The 16374-nt window shown below is 35.4% G+C and overlaps 1 protein-coding gene across 1 annotated transcript; it reads right to left on the reverse strand.

Moving 5' to 3' along the window:
- Nucleotides 1-1926: 1926 nt before the first annotated feature.
- LOC125247755 (probable polypeptide N-acetylgalactosaminyltransferase 8) lies at nucleotides 1927-12901 on the reverse strand. Its single transcript, XM_048159218.1, has 11 exons — nucleotides 12658-12901; nucleotides 12333-12573; nucleotides 6910-7076; nucleotides 6493-6676; nucleotides 6210-6407; nucleotides 4422-4536; nucleotides 4138-4323; nucleotides 3880-4017; nucleotides 3659-3751; nucleotides 3414-3581; nucleotides 1927-3250 (listed from the first exon to the last, which is right to left on the reverse strand). The coding sequence occupies exons 1-11, from the start codon at nucleotides 12830-12832 to the stop codon at nucleotides 3116-3118; spliced, it is 1800 nt and encodes a 599-aa protein (XP_048015175.1). The 5' UTR covers nucleotides 12833-12901; the 3' UTR covers nucleotides 1927-3115.
- Nucleotides 12902-16374: the final 3473 nt, after the last annotated feature.

Below are 16374 nucleotides of genomic sequence, written 5' to 3' on the forward strand. Positions count from 1 at the left end.
GTAAAAAAAAAAAAACAGTTATGTACTGGCAACACTGTTGCCAGTAGTTTACTGTAAAATTGAGTTTTGTGGGTCACCATTGTGCTGAAGAGTAGAGCCTGTGCTTAGGTTCAGGAGAAGATCTAGAGATGTTGGTGATGTGCTGCATGTTGTTTTATTTAACAGATGGTGACTGTGTAGTTGCTGGTGCAGTGAAAATCTTTTTGTTTAAAATGTTTGTATTGAACTCTAAAGAAATAAGTTCATAGTAATGATATGCTCATATTAGCATATAAAAAAAAAAGGTTTGTAAATTTAAATGGTACTCTGACAGTGTTGCCAGTATTTTACTGTAAAAAAGCCTGGCAAGGTCTAACAGTGTGATCTTAAACTGTCATCTGATTGTCATCAGTGAATATGAAATGAGTGCATACACAGCCACACACACACACACACACACACACACCAATCCCCTGATACTATATGCACACAATCTTATATTTATCAAAACCAGCAAGCAGGGTTGGGCAAAAATACATCAAAATGTATTTTAAAATAAAATACCAAATACCTTAATTTTAAATGTATCAAAATAAACTACAAAATACAGCAGCCACACCATGTATCAAAATAAACTACTGTATTTTTGTATTTTGAAAATACTAAAAAATACTTTTACAAGGAAGCATGAAGTTTCTTCGCAAACCTTCCATCAACTGGCCTATTTGATCGATCCCTTCACCATTACACTGACTCAGTTCATTAAGCAAACAATCTTTGATAGCAACAGCTTTTCTCTGCCCGAGTCATGCAATAAATCTGACATATGCAACCAGTTAAAAGAACAATATGTACAGTAGGATTTTTGGATTAAAATATTTAAAAACCTCTAGAACAATGTTATATATTTTGTTGACTTGTGTACCCAAATGTTTCCAAGAATGATTAAATCCAGAGAAATAAGCAATTTTAAACAGGACATGAGCCGTGTCCGTGCGTCACCTATCAATGACATCATACCCTCAATTTCCGGTTTTATTTAGTAGAAACCATGGAAACATCAAAGACTCTTTATATTCCTCATCTGTCTAATAAAACATATAATATGAGGAACTGTTTGGATTCATTCATCAACAGAAAACTATGTTATATAGCTTTTTGTTTAAATCTCGCTTTCTTGATTTACCGTGAGTACCATGTTTTACCATTACTAATATAAATCTAGCTTACTGCAGTGTGCAACAAGTGTCTCATAGCAGCTGCTGAGCGAATGCACAGAGTAGCATTATAACAACTTTCAACACACAAATGTATCTAATATGATAAACAGCACACATTACCCCACATACGGCCAAAAAAAGCAGAAGCAGTGACTGTGGCATAATAAAGGTTCCACTGCTCTCGAGATGATGGTTAGTTTTAAAAGTAACCAACAATATAATGTTTGCGAATGACTCATAATTGTATCTGGTGTTTGGTAACGAAAGGCCTACTTTGCATCAGCAACACTGACTCAATGACAAACAAGTCAGTGTTTGAAGACCACTGATGGCACCTGTATTAATAGCAACTAGATTCTAACTAATCATTTGATTGTTAATCATAAATATGGGGGTTGCTGCTCGGTATAATAGTTTAAGAACATTATGTAAATTGGTAAACTGTTTAGCCTAAGCTACTAAAACCAACATCTAAACTTAACATCTGTTCTAAACTCAACAAGTCTGGGCAAACTATTGAGTAAGCACCATTCAGAGGCTGCATTTTTATTATGTCATCATGTAGACTTCTTACAAAGTATTTTAAAACCTCAAAAATACAAAACACTAAAGTATTTTGATACAAAATACTAAGCCATTTTCATCAACCCTATCAAATACAAATTACAAATTTTGTATTTGAAATACGTATTTGAAATACATGTATCATAAATACTGCCCATCCCTGCCAGCAAGTACACACACACATATTCCCATATATTCACACTGCAAACAAAAATAATAAAACAAGTTTTTTGAGAATTCATCTTATCATCTTACATTTTCTCTACATTCTTATTGCTCTTTTGTTACAGCATGTGTTATTTTCAAAATTTTCAATGCTATAGTTCACATATTGTGTTTGAACTCTAGAACTCTATCAAGTATGGTTAAAATATGACAATTTTTTGTTGCTTCAGCTCTGATGTCCATTGTAGTGGACATGAAAAAAATCTAATAAAAAAATTTGTTTGCACAAATCTTTTTTTTTTGGACTCATTTATACATTAAAGAAGAGCAAATATCAAGTGGATAAAAATGTTTGCTCAGTGGAACATAATTCAGGTCTGAAGGGGTTAAACGGAATGGCTGAAATAAAACAAACCACACACACCATTTCTATTATAGATTTGAACTTATACAGGTGATGAAACACAGTTCAAAACTTCTGCTTTAACCCTGTGACCTTTTTTATTACTGCAAGTCCATAAACCTTTGCTCACTAGTCGCTATAAATTCCACCGATACAGTATGTTTTAAATCTTTATAGGCCTATCATATTTGGTTTTATCACACTGTAATATATATATATATATATACAGTGCTGCTTGTTAAACTGTGCTCTGTTCTTCAGAAAAATCCTCCAGGTCCAGCAAATTCTTCAGTTTTCCAGTTTTGCATATAGACAGGTTTCTTGTATACAAACAAATGCTTAGAAAAATGCTTAATTAAACATGTTGCATTCATATTATTATGGGCTCATCTGCTTTTCTGTACATAGTATGCTTTATTAGTATGGTGTTTACTAACTGGTTTGTTAATAACACTGTCTTAGTAAATTAAGCAACGTTAAGCTTTTTCATGTTAAGCGTTTTAAAACGTTCAAAAGTTTATATATATATATATTATCTGACATTTGTAACACAGTGTTGTATATTGTAATAGTTTTATCAGTCTTTGAGGTAACTGTTTAGCAACATTTTGAATTGATGATACTTCAAAAATGTGATTTTGAAACGTAAATTAAAAAGGTATTTGTTACAGGACATAGACCTCACAGTAAGAGTATAACATTCAAAGTTTTAAACACAGTTTGTTTTGCAGTTTCTTTTACACTGATTCGTTTTACAATGTTTTCACTTCGGTTAAAGTTCCTTTTAAAAGTCTTTGATGACATGTTGTATTGTCCAATTTTGTCCTGTGCATGTTTGCAAAATGAGATGATAGTAGGAATCCTGTCCTTGGCCGATCTCAAGACATCGTTTTGTTTTTCTATTTCTTATTGCATTTCCCTAAATGTAAAACAAAAAACATAAAATTAATTTTCACTGATTATATCAATGCTCAAATTAAAATTATGATCATATATGTATAGACAATAGCCACACACTTTACAATGTTAAGCAATGTGGTGTAAAAATAATAAAACAAATAAAATGCACATCAGGACCATACCTGAGTGAAGTCCCAGTAAATACTCAGTCCTTTCTCCTTGGCTTTTTTACAGTCATGTAACCCTGGTGTGCTTCCACTACCGGAATCCGTTAGACAACGGTTGGAGTTATACTTGTGAGATTTGATGCCTCCAATGTAGATCTCTCCATTACGATTGTAGTAACAATACTGTGAGAGATGTTGAAATGAAGAGTGTGTTTTGGACGTAGATATTCACAGCAAAGGTTTACACTTACATACAGTACCTGAGGCTTATAGTAATGACACCCAAACAGAATAGGTACACTTCCAGGAACAGGTCCTTGATCAATACAGTAATCTTGAAAATCATTCTTCAACTGTCAAGAGAAACAAACAGCAGAAGTTTTATGGATGACTGGTTTAGATGGACCAACTATTTACTAAACTTTATTTATCTCTTCTTGAGAGGGAAATTGTGTATATCAGAAGACTCTGAGCAACTTACCGCACCATAACCCATTATATCTTCCCAGCTTTCTAGCTGAGGATAAACATTTTCCAGATACCATTTGAAAGGCTTACATTTGAGTTTCTCTCGTAACTGTTTTCTTTCAGTCACATCACCAATATCAATCCCATGATCCTAGAGGAAAACAGTTATTTTATTAACATGGTTCAGGCTGATGAAGATCAATGAAATGAAGTTATAAACAAGACTGTTAATGTTCAACTGACCTTGAAACAATGTTTACTATTACTATACCTTTAGAGGAAGATTCCAGGCAATATTCACATTAGATTTATATTCATCCATCCAGATTTCAGCCACTCTCAGAGCATTTCGAATCATGGCTTTGCTGAGATCTGGTGAATAAGGCTTATGTGCTCTTTCAATGTGAGCAATCTTTGAACATGGCACCACTTCAATACTCCCACCACAGAGCCAGACCTGATTTATTATTAAATATCAGATATTGATCAAATTCAAGCACTTTTAACACATATATTATTGCATTTTTGGTGCCACAGTGTGCAAGAATAACTTACACGTATTCCTAGTTCAACATTTTCACCCCCATAAATTGTCATTCCTTCATCCAAAATTCCAATTTCTCCCAGGAATTGACGATCAGCGACAAGGATACCCATGACTGAGGGACTTCTAACAATGCAGAAAAAGAAATGTTCAACTTTAATCAAATAATAAACTGCAAACTGTATCCTATTTATCAAATTAAGTACGTCCTGCCTTGGCAATTCCATTCCCAGCATAGCGAAAAATGTATCATTATGTGAGGTTAATCTCAACCGTTTCTTTTCAAAAACACTGATTCATTTAGGAACTAAATAAGCAATTATCTTCATAAATGAAGAGTTCATTTGCAAAAACAGTTAACTCCATTTTTATGAATTCTCACAAATCATGTTTCGGCACACAAGTACACTCACTCACTCACTCACTCACACACACACACACACACACACACACACACACGCATCCACGCACGTGCGCGCACACACACACAAGCATCCACGCACGTGCGCGCGCGCGCACACACACACGCAAAAGAACAACCAAGGTTGTTGTAAGTAGTGTATGGTGTTCAAGGATTTACAGGAGTCGAAATTATAAATCCTCGATCACTTTTAGTCAGCTTTTAGTCAGTTTTGTCAAAGCCAGCTTTGACAAAACTTCCCTCAGCTAGCGCGTCGTTTTGAAGTGACTAGAAGGCTTGTCACCTGACCTGAATACTGTGCGCTGATTCGCTAAAACGGACTTATCGGTTTCTCTACACAAACAACAAGGGCGCTTGTCGGTTTCTGCAGTAAAACGTGATCTTGCGATGCCTGACAGTGGACAAAACCGACTTTTCTGACAAAACGGATTTAGGGTACAGAACGTACATGGAGAATAATGCTCAGCACTTAGTTCATTTTTTTAAAAGTGGCGTTTATCGGTTTTTGCAAATGAACTCTTCAAATGTACTGTTCACTCAACCGATTCGATAAAAAATGCAGATTAATTTAGGAAGGAACCCAGTTTACAGGGAACGTTCTCAGAACTCTGCCTAACATTCTGGCAGAAGGTTCTCTCAAAGTTATGTACAAATGTTCTTTAAGTAACATTAATAGAATGCTGTTTCAAAGTTATCTGGTGTTTAGTAATGTTCTCAAAATGTTAGCAGAAAAATGTAGAATTTATTGTTCATACAAAGTTTTTTTTTCTGCAAAGTTTCAGTTGGACATTCTTCTAATGTTTCTTAAATGTTACTACTTGTTGTTCAGAGAACACTGAAAAGTAACATTAATGTTGGAAGAATTATAAAATAGAATGTTCCCTAAACATTCGAATAACCGAATAAGGAAAACTTTTTAAAACATTTAAAAAAACTGGACGTTTTGAACATTCAAGATAGGTAACATTCAGAAATAAAGTTTTCATAACTTAATGGGAACGTTAGCAAAACATTCTTAGAATATACTTTTGTTAGTTGGGATATAAACAGCCATCTGTAGAAATTTTTCATTGTTCGCTTAACCGATTTATTAAAACACAGATTCGTTTACAAAGGAAATAAGCATAAATGTTGCATCGTTTGCTCAACCGATTCATCTTGAACACTGATTCTTTTAGGAATTAAAAAAAAAGCCTTCATACACTAAATGTTGCAACTGATTAATGAATTAATGCCACTGTGTTGCCCCAAAACGCGTTAGGTTGATTATGTTTTGATTCGTTTGGAATTTTTTATTTTTTTTTTGGCTGTGCAAAAAACGCAAAAAAACTATAGAAAGTCAGATTGTTTAAAATGGTGAAAAAGTTACACCACTTACTTCCCTGGTTCTGATGGGTCGTTAAGTTTGTACCATTCTGGCCGGAAATATTCGTACATGCACCAAAGGTTCCAGTCAAACGCATGAGCAGCAGGACCATACTTAACAACCTCCAGTGTGTCAAAAAGCACTTTGTCAAACACTGGCGACAGCACTATTGTTCTGTCTGCTTTGATTCTTGCAAGCAGTGGCTCTGCCCTGAAACAATAAGGCAGTCAAATGTTTAGTTAGCAAAGATAATACGTCCCTCATGTTATCGTACTCAGACAGAGGTAGTAATTACCATTCCTTGTGAACCTCAATGTGGGCATCCAGAATAGCCACCACCTGGCCTGTGGCCGCTTCCCAGCCTGATATTCTTGCCTTGGCAAGGCCCATCTGCCTTTTGTGTCTCACTTTCTTGATTAAGCCAGGTTTGTCTTTATTAATTAGACCAATGTATTCATCTAGAGGCAACTGCAGATCCTCTGTTAAGAAATTTTAAATATTTATTAGCACAAATTTTTATATTTAATTATTAATAATATCATTAGAATATTTAATAAAATAATTTATAAATTAATTCATGCACACTCTTCTTTATTAACCTCACATTCATGCTTAACATGAAAAAACTATTTAGAAAAATAAAAATGCAGTTCTTAAATATTTTTACTTCTCAAATAAATAAAATGTAACAAATATTTAGAGTAAAACGAACCATTCAAGCTGTAGTCGTCCACCAGGATGATTTCTGTTAGCAGATGAGCAGGTGTTTTGTCAATGATGCTGCGGATTGCCCTTTTAATGATCGACAGAGCCTCGTTTAAATAAATCAGAATCACACTAATAGACGGCAGGTCCTTAGGGTAGATCTTCACAGCACATCTGTGTGCATGCAAACACACACACATTTGTTAGTGAGGACATTGTATAGACTTCCATTGATTTTATATCAGTTTAATGATATTTCTATCACATAACCCATTCCCTACCCCTTAAGCTACCCATCACAGAAACATTTGCAAAACACTAGATTTAAATAAAATCCTGTTTTGGATGATTTATAAGCCTTTTTAACTAGCGAGGACCAGTAAAGTGTCCTCGCTGGTCAATTATAATAATAATTCACTACATAAGTGAGGACATTTGGCCCTCACAAGTATAGCCAAACTAATATACACACACACACATTGTTGGGTTTCCATGTTTTATGCAGACATTTCATAAACAACTATTTTTATACTGTACAAACTGTATATTCTATCCCCTTACATTAACCCTACCCCTAAACCTACCCATCACAGAAAACTTTCTGCATTTTTACATTTACAAAAAAAAAAAAAAAAAAACCTCATTCTGCATGATTTATGAGCCTCAAATTAAGGCCCCTACAGTGACATGTGTACTTTCAGGTTGAAGTCCACACGGGGGTAGAAAAACGTGTACACACACACAAATTAGTTCATGCGTCCAAAAGTGACTGTAATTTTTGTTACAAAAACTATATTTATCAAATAAATGCTATTAAAAATACATTTCAAATAAAAAACAATTCCCAAACTGTATTCAACATTGATAATAATATGTTTCTTGAGCAGCAAATCAGCATATTAGAATGATTTCTGAAGGATCATGTGACACGGAAGAATCCATTCAAACGCATGCGAATGCGTCAGATCGGAAACACAAGCTCATGCGAAAAGTTTCACATTTTTTCGCTGCATTCCAAAGTTCTTGCTTTTTTGTTTTTCATTTAAATTTTTTTTATTAAATGCTTGAAAAGAAAAAAAAAAACAGTAACAATAATTGTCATCGTCATATAACAATAAAACTATACACCAGAGTCCAACAGTCTTTCAGTCCAGATTAAGTGCCAAGTCCTTAAACACAGCCACTGTTCTCATAGCTTTCAGGTTTTTAAAAGATTCAATAGTCAAAATACATTTTCATCTCATGTTTAAATCTTAAAAAAAGAAGTTTGCATTTTGAAAATTTACATTTATGAATGTGATATTTGGCTAACAGAAAAATAAGGTTTATAAAATAAATATAATTTTTCTTTTCACTTTCATGAAAATTACATTTCTGTATGTAAATTTAAACTTTGGATTCTCATAACATTTAATAAAGTCACAAATGTCACGCCAAAATGTCATTGTGTGAGAGCAATTCCAAAATAAATGTAAAGTAGTTTCAGGTTTCTCTAAACAGAAAGAACAGAGGGTATTAATATCATTCTTAGGTCTTTTGAGAGAGCACTTATCTGGGTAAAACCTTTATTAACTTAAAGGTTATTTCTCTCATTTTGTTAGTTATCAGATACTTGTGAGTATCTTTTACACAGATCCACTGAGTAACAAAAAGATGAAAAAGAAAACCCTTTAAAAAGCATAAGAACTCCTTGTGGCACTGCATCAGCCACAATCGCAAATTCTTTTGGAGTAACAGGAATTCCATGCTATACTAAGAGCTCAGAATAATTACAAATCCAACCATTCTGATTGAAAAGTTGAGATACAAAAATAATTCCATTTTTAAACCAACTATCAAAGAAAAGAGATTTATGTTTATACAGTAGGTCCTTATTATTCCAAATGATATATGAGTGAGGTGTAAAATTGTGTTTAAAAATAAGGGACCAAGCTAATAGTTTGATTAATTTAGTTAATAAGAATTTCAAACCACCTAGTTTTGAAAAATCAAATTCCTGATAGATGCAGGCTTATTAATAAAGTTCTTTATCCAATTTATTTTAAAGGTGTTGTTTAAAGTGGTAAAATCAAGAAAATTTAAACCGTCCTTCTCAATGATGTTCATAAGTACAGATTTCCTAACAAAATTAGTTTTATTCTTCCAAACAAAGTTGAGGAGCATTGTATCATTTTTTTTTAAGAATGGTGGCTTTGACACTTAAAGAAAGAGCAGCGTATGTTAATCTCAACAAGCCCTCGGCTTTGGCAAAATTCTGACAGATCTCTCTGGAGCAATATACTAAGTTTTTTCTGTGTACTCTTAATCGTGGATTAAAATTTACAGAGCATCTTCCCAATTCATTTTTCCAAAGTTTGGTCAACTCTGACCTGTGAATTCGCATCACGTGAAGACGTGCGACCAGCAGAAGATCATGTCTCTTCTGTATTAGAAAAATAAATAAATAATAAATAACTAAAAAAATACCTCTGCTATATTAGCAATCCAAGTTTAACAACAATAGCTCTCACAAACTTACAAAAACTAACTAACAAAAAATATCTATATCTTTAGTTTTCTTCTTCATCCTCGTTTTCCTCTTCATCCTCCTTGTTTGCCCATCTATATTTTGCTATAGCGCTGATCTTTCCCAGCAGTTTTTTGTTGCTTAAACAAGCATGAAAGTTATAAAGAAATTTATATAGGCCTATCAGCTGTTACATTGCAAGGTACAAAGGAAGAGCAGAACGAGCTGAACTCATAGTAGATGATAGCTGAAGGTTGCTCTGCTGTTACACGTTATTCAGTTACAGACGACTGCACAAATCATGCATACTAATGAAAACATTATAAACTGTTACCTAGAAGTAAACAACTTCATACCTTTATGGAATAATCCACTAATGTTTTGAGATACAATGTGAACTAATATTTTCAGTTGCATGTGCAATCGCGCATTTCTGCGAAACTCATTTATATTAATGTATGCTCCGCCTTCGGAAACCGAAAATCTTGTAACACCGGTCAATTTAAAGGTGCTACAGAGGATCTTTTCGTCGACTGAGAAACCAAAGACTGTTACTGAGTTTTTGAAATGAGCGCATGCGTAAGAACAACCCCCCTCCTACACAGCCAAAGTCCCTTTAAGACAAGTCATTTCACTCGGCGGCCATCTTTGAATGGTCCACTCGGCGGACATCCTGGGCATCATGCAATCTCTTTGAATGGGGAAACATCAAATTCTCCAAAACTGTTCGCCAACCTTACGATTAAATTTCATATTTGAAATCACCAATGAAATCTGACAACAACTGGCTCATAAATTTAGTTTCTAAACGCTCGAATCATGACAAAAAAACTGTATTTTTCAGGCTGGATCAAGCTAATGCGCATGCACAAACCTGAATGCGCGACTCTTCGGAGGCGCGCATCTGACTGTTTCTATAGAAACTGGTGATTCTAACGACCGCTGAAGTGAAGCGATGACTTTACCAGTCGGCGATTGGCTCTTATTTAGAAGGCGGGACTTATTTCGCCATATTGCGCGTTACACTTTCTCCCATTCAAAACAATACGAGTGACACGTCTTGTGTTATTCTAGTCTTTGACACAGTTCTTTTCGAGGGAACGCCTCCCAAAACTCGTGCACGAATATTGGAACACGAGTGTTTGTTTACCACCGGCATTCGCTGTGTCGTGTTAGTGGATTCATTATGTCAGACTCACAGCAGGTAACTCATAATCTGCAGTTGTTACTCCTGACAAAAACATTGCATGCGGCGCCTGTGGAAAGTTACTGGAGCGCGTACGTCTCTCGCAAGGAACGTCATAGCAGTGATTGACAAGCCAGAGGGCCAATCGTTTATGCGATGATCACGTAAACGATTGGCTGATGTTTTTATGGCCCTACCTCGTGCACAGATGATGTATATTAATATTATTCCTTTCAGTGCACCTAATAAATAGTCTTTTATCAGTTAGTAAAGACAGTTTCAAGTAATATTGCAAAAATGTATAAAACAAAACATCCTCTGTAGCACCTTTAGTGGCCCAATGAAAAACAACCCTCCTGAAAAATCCAGCTAAAACCAACTTAAGCTGGTCAGGCTGGTTTTAGAGGGGTTTTGACTTTTGACCAGCTGAACACCTGCTAACCCAGGCTGGGAGACCTTGACCAGCTAAGCCAGGCTGGGAAACAAGCTAAAACCAGCTACTTTCAGCTTAAACCAGGACAGCCAGGACAGTACGTGAAAACAGGACGTTTGGTCACCCTAGTCTAGTGTGACAGGTGTTGTGCCGAAAAAAGCACCCCTGCTGTGAAAAGCACCCTCGTCGTGAGAACGCCATTTGAAGACAGCCGCCTTAAATCGAATAACAGCAAAGACTATAGAATAACACAAGACGTGTCACTCGTATTGTTTTGAATGGGAGAAAGTGTAACGCGCAATATGGTGGAATAAGTCCCGCCTTCTAAATAAGAGCCAATCGCCGACTGGTAAAGTCATCGCGTCACTTCAGCGGCCGTTAGAAGCACCGGTTTCTATAGAAACAGTCAGACGCGCGCCTCTGAAATGAGACACAAGAGACGCACATTTAGGACTGCGCATGTGCATTAGCTTGATCCATCTCGAAAAATACATTTTTTTTGTCATGATTCGAGCGTTTAGAAACTGATTTGATGTTTCCCCATACAGAGAGATAGGAGCTGCATGATGACCAGGATGCTCGAGAGGCGTTTCAAAGATGGTCACCGAGTGAAATGACTTGTCTTAAAGGGACTTTGATAACAACCAACACCAATCATTAGCGTTCTCATTCTATATCACATTTTGTTCTCATTAAAGTCCAGATATTATCTAAGCTCCGCCACTAAATATAGATATAAGATGTAATTAGAAGTTAATAATTAATTACTTTTTAGAGTAACTTACACAATACTGGTTATGACAAGCTTTTACATTAATGTCGTCATTGTTGCAACTGTCCCTATACACTGACAGCCATGATAAAACTTGCTGTGCTAGCTTGACACAATAGCCTTGACACATGATACCTTTTAGCTATACCTTTTAGAAGCTAAGAAAACACTGATTAAAATGATATAACTTTAGAATTCTTCACGCAAACAGCTTAGACAGTAGGCCTATGACAAAAATTCTGAGCATGAAAAAAATTACTTTTTTACTGAAAGTATTTTTTTGTAGAAGGAATGGTCACATGTGACTGATTTTTTTCCAGAAAGGAGGAGAGGGTTAACTGAGCTCATTCCTGATTGAAGGTAGGCTATATGCCATGTTCCAACCGTCCCCACTCTCCCCTACTTTATAGACCACATTAAAACTTAAAACAGGTCTTGGGGGAAAAGTTCCTGGGACAATTTTTTCCGGGTAATTTCGGTGGAAGCACAGCTTTAAATTATACTAAACTAGAAAACTGTTATAAAGCTGTTACCTGTGGTCTCGAGTATCAGGGATTGTTCTGTTCACTGGTAATCTGTTACTGAGGAACACATTGTATCCATAATCCTGAAACTGTCTCTGTGCTTCCATCTGTTCCTCTTCTGTGAGTTCAGCTCCCCATGAACGGAATAGAGGCGACTTTGGATACAACTTCTTAACCTCAATTTTCTTTGTAATTTTCTGCTCCACAACAGGCTCTTTGACTTGCTGATTTTTGACATCTATGAATTTAGCTGAAAATGAAAGTATATAACAGTTGGCATCTTTTAATCACTGATAATGTTAAATTAAAATGTATATAATGAGAACAAACTCACCTATTTTATAAACTTGATCTTCTATTCTCTTCAGTCTTCTAAGAACCTCAAGATCTTCTGGCTTTTGTAACCTTTTGTCATTAACTTTTTCTTGTCTAAGTGACATGTAGACTAGACTGAAAACTATAACACCAATAACTAACACAACAACTCTTGTAGCAATCTTCATTTTCATGATGTCCTTGCAGCTGTGAAAAATGCTTCAGGAGTTTATGAATGCCTGTGCATAATGTTTCCTGTAATCAAAGGTGTAGTTCACTTAGATTTATGCAATACACCTCTGATCTGAAAAATGGGAGTGGTTAAAATAATATCTGGATTTATCAGTAGCATAAAGTCAAAGTTCTATTATTATTCTACACTACCTTTCAGAAGTTTGGGGTCAGTAAGATTATTTAATGGTTTTGGAAAAAAGTCTTATGCTCACCATGGCTGCATTTATTAGATCAGAAATACAGTAAAAAGCATATAATATTGTGAAATATTATTACAATTTAAAATAACCGTTTTCTATTTGGATACATTTTAAATGTAATTTATACTTATAATAGCAAAGCTGAATTTTCAGCATCGTTACTCCAGTCTTTAGTGTCACATGATCCTTCAGAAATCATTCTAATATGATTTGCTGCTCAAAAAACATTTATTATCAATGTTGAAAACAGTTGTGCTGCATATAGTTTTTAGTGGAAAACAAATATGTGTTGACATTTTTCAGGAGTCTTTGATGAACAGAATATTCAAAGAATATTGCAAATAATTTGCAACAATGTGAGTCTGTCACTTTTGATCAATTTAATGCGTTCTTGTTTCTTCAAAAAACTGACTGAAATAATATATTATTTTTATATATATTGTTAAGAAATGTCAGGATGTATCATGTAGCAAATACAAAAAAAAAAAAAAAAAAAAAAACTTATTAACTTATAAATATATTATTTTTCTCATGTATTTATTTACCCCTGACATGTTTTGTTATATGTACTCCTCTATGTACAATATGTTTTGTTTTCATTAAAATGAATAAATTTAAATATACATATATATTAGGGCTGTAACGATATGCGATATAAAACCGAAATCGCGATACGCAGGTCCACGAACCTGTATCGCGATGTGAGAAGGCAGAATCGCGACACACCCCTTCCAACTCCCAGAGTTATCCTGTCTCAATCAGCTCTCTAGTTCAGTAAGTGTTTCGCGCACACATTGAATCTTGCAAGCAGGTTTAAACGTTTCTCATGTCAGTCTCTTGCATGGTCGCGTGAGAAAAGTCGTGGCTTTCTTTCACCGCAGTGCCACAGCAACAGCTGTGCTCACAGAAAAGCAAAAGACGCTTGCGATGCTTTGCTTTAAGAAGTTCTGTGGGGCCGTTCACATATTGCGTCTTTTCCGCGTGCAAGTCCGTTATTATTTTCAAATGTAGCCGCGTGGCAGGCGTGCTCATAATGGGATCAACGCGGTCGCGACGCGCATGCAATTCTCAACTTCTCAGAATGCCGCAAGCGCACCGCAGGTCGTGTGACAAGAATCAACCGATCAGCTATGGCCTTTCCGTAACAAAACATCAAAAGCTCAGCCGAACAGCTGATCATAGCTGTACATGGTGGTTTTTATATCTTATCTCCATCAATATATCTCGTAGTAGAACTAATGCAAGGGCTAGAAATCATTTATCCTTTGCAGAAACATCCTGTTCCTCTTGGAGAGCTCAGTTCATGGTTGCATAGCAACGACCGACGCCACGGGAGCGCGAGCGCTTTGGGAAGAAGGAGAAGCGGTGCGGCCGCGCCTTCCACGCGTTTTTAGACGCGATATGTAAACGTCTAAGTTCATGTTAAATTTAACATTTTTTTTCAGTGACAGACAGCCCTATTCAACTGTTAATTTGAATACAGAAGGTTTTTATTAAATTTTTATATTTATTTATTTTATTGAAATGTGATCTTGTATGTACAACAAGGAAAATTATTGAAATTTGTTCATGTTTTTTTAATAAATCTTGTTTGAATTTCAGTTTCATTTTGTTCAAAATATCGTGATACGTATCGTATCGTGAACTCCGTATCGAGATACGTACCGTATCGTGACCTGAGCGTATCGTTACACCCCTAATATATATATATATATATATATATATATATATATATACACACATATTTTATATATATTTATACAACAGTTCTGTCTGGTTCTCGAATCTGATTGGTTGATAGCCATGCGATATTTCAGTGATAACAGCACTCCTCCTACCTTTTCACTGTTTGTATCACCAAAGTCCCTTTAAAGGTGCCCTAGAATCAAAATTTGAACTTACCTCGGCATAGTTAAATAACAAGAGTTCAGTACATGGAAAAGACATACACTGAGTTTCAAACCCCATTGCTTCCTCCTTCTTATGTAAATCTCATTTGTTTAAAAGACTTCCGGAAAACACGCGGATCTCAACATAACACCGACTGTTACGTAACAGTCGGGATCATTAATAAGACCCCAATATTTGCATATATGCCAGCCCATGTTCAAGGCATTAGACAAGGAAAGGTAGTATTAACGTCTGGATCTGTGCACAGACAAGGTAAGCCAGCAAGAACAACAGCGAAAAATGGCAGATGGAGCAATAATAACTGACATGATCCATGATAGCATGATATTTTTAGTGATATTTGTAAATTGTCTTTCTAAATGTTTCATTATCATGTTGCTAATGTACTGTTAAATGTGGTTAAAGTTACCACCGTTTCTTACTGTATTCACGGAGACAAGAGCCATCGCTATTTTCATTTTTAAACACTTGCAGTCTGTATAATTCATAAACACAACTTTAAATCTCTCCAACAGTGTAGCATTAGCCGTTAACCACAGAGCATAGCCTCAAACTCATACAGAATCAAATGTAAACAATGTAACAGTAAGTTATATTAATACGCCATTAGATGGCGGCAACAAGTGAATCAGTCATTGAGTCACAAAAGACTTTTAAATTGAAAGGAACTATCACAAAAGGAAGTTGTTTTAGCGCTGTGATGTTATGGAAAATTCACATAGCTGTAAAAAGGACAAATACAAGATCGCTTTCCTCAGCGGACATTCAAACGGACTTTTATAATGGATATAATATTATGGACATCGACTTGAAGAATGGATGTTATGAATATATGCAATATATTTCAGACACAGGTAATAGCCTACTCTCTCTCTCTCTAATACTGTACAAAATTCAATGAGTTTCAATGAAGCGACTCAACGTTCCTTCGTTACTAGTTCTAAAGTGACGTTTTAGAATTAGTAACGGAGGCTTGGTCCAACTGTCAACTTGAGATTTGAATCCGTGGCGGAAGGAAGTAGTGCTGCATGAAAAAGGGTTTTAAAGACACTCCGTTGTTATTTCTTATTTATTTACACACTCGTGCCGTCGAACTGTTGTATAAACGCAATATCACACTCGTAGCCGTGCGATATGGCTGTATATCAGCACGGCTGTGATTCGTCCGTATGCTACTCGTGTGATATTGCTCATATATATATATATATATATATATATATATATATATATATGAGAAAACTATGACCTTCTTCTAAGAATGACATGAGCTAACATCAAAGTCAAGTGATCAATACTCATTTATATTGAAATAGTCTAAAATAGTCTGTAATGAGTTCTATGTCAGGAAAATTAAAGAAAATGCATCACACTTCCTCCCAAGGAAAAAAACA

This window comes from Megalobrama amblycephala, linkage group LG15 (genome assembly GCF_018812025.1).
Source record: "Megalobrama amblycephala isolate DHTTF-2021 linkage group LG15, ASM1881202v1, whole genome shotgun sequence".
NCBI lineage: Eukaryota > Metazoa > Chordata > Actinopteri > Cypriniformes > Xenocyprididae > Megalobrama > Megalobrama amblycephala.

What these genes read in the sequence shown, in the direction of transcription:
- LOC125247755 (XM_048159218.1), bottom strand. Translation starts at nt 12,832, where the DNA reads ATGAAAATGAAGATTGCTACAAGAGTTGTTGTGTTAGTTATTGGTGTT. An exon ending in ATTGAGGTTCACAAGGAATG is followed by an intron (nt 6,408 to 6,492) that starts GTAATTACTACC and finishes TTATTGTTTCAG; the next exon opens with GGCAGAGCCACTGCTTGCAA. An exon ending in TTTACTGGGACTTCACTCAG is followed by an intron (nt 3,251 to 3,413) that starts GTATGGTCCTGA and finishes TTTTACATTTAG; the next exon opens with GGAAATGCAATAAGAAATAG.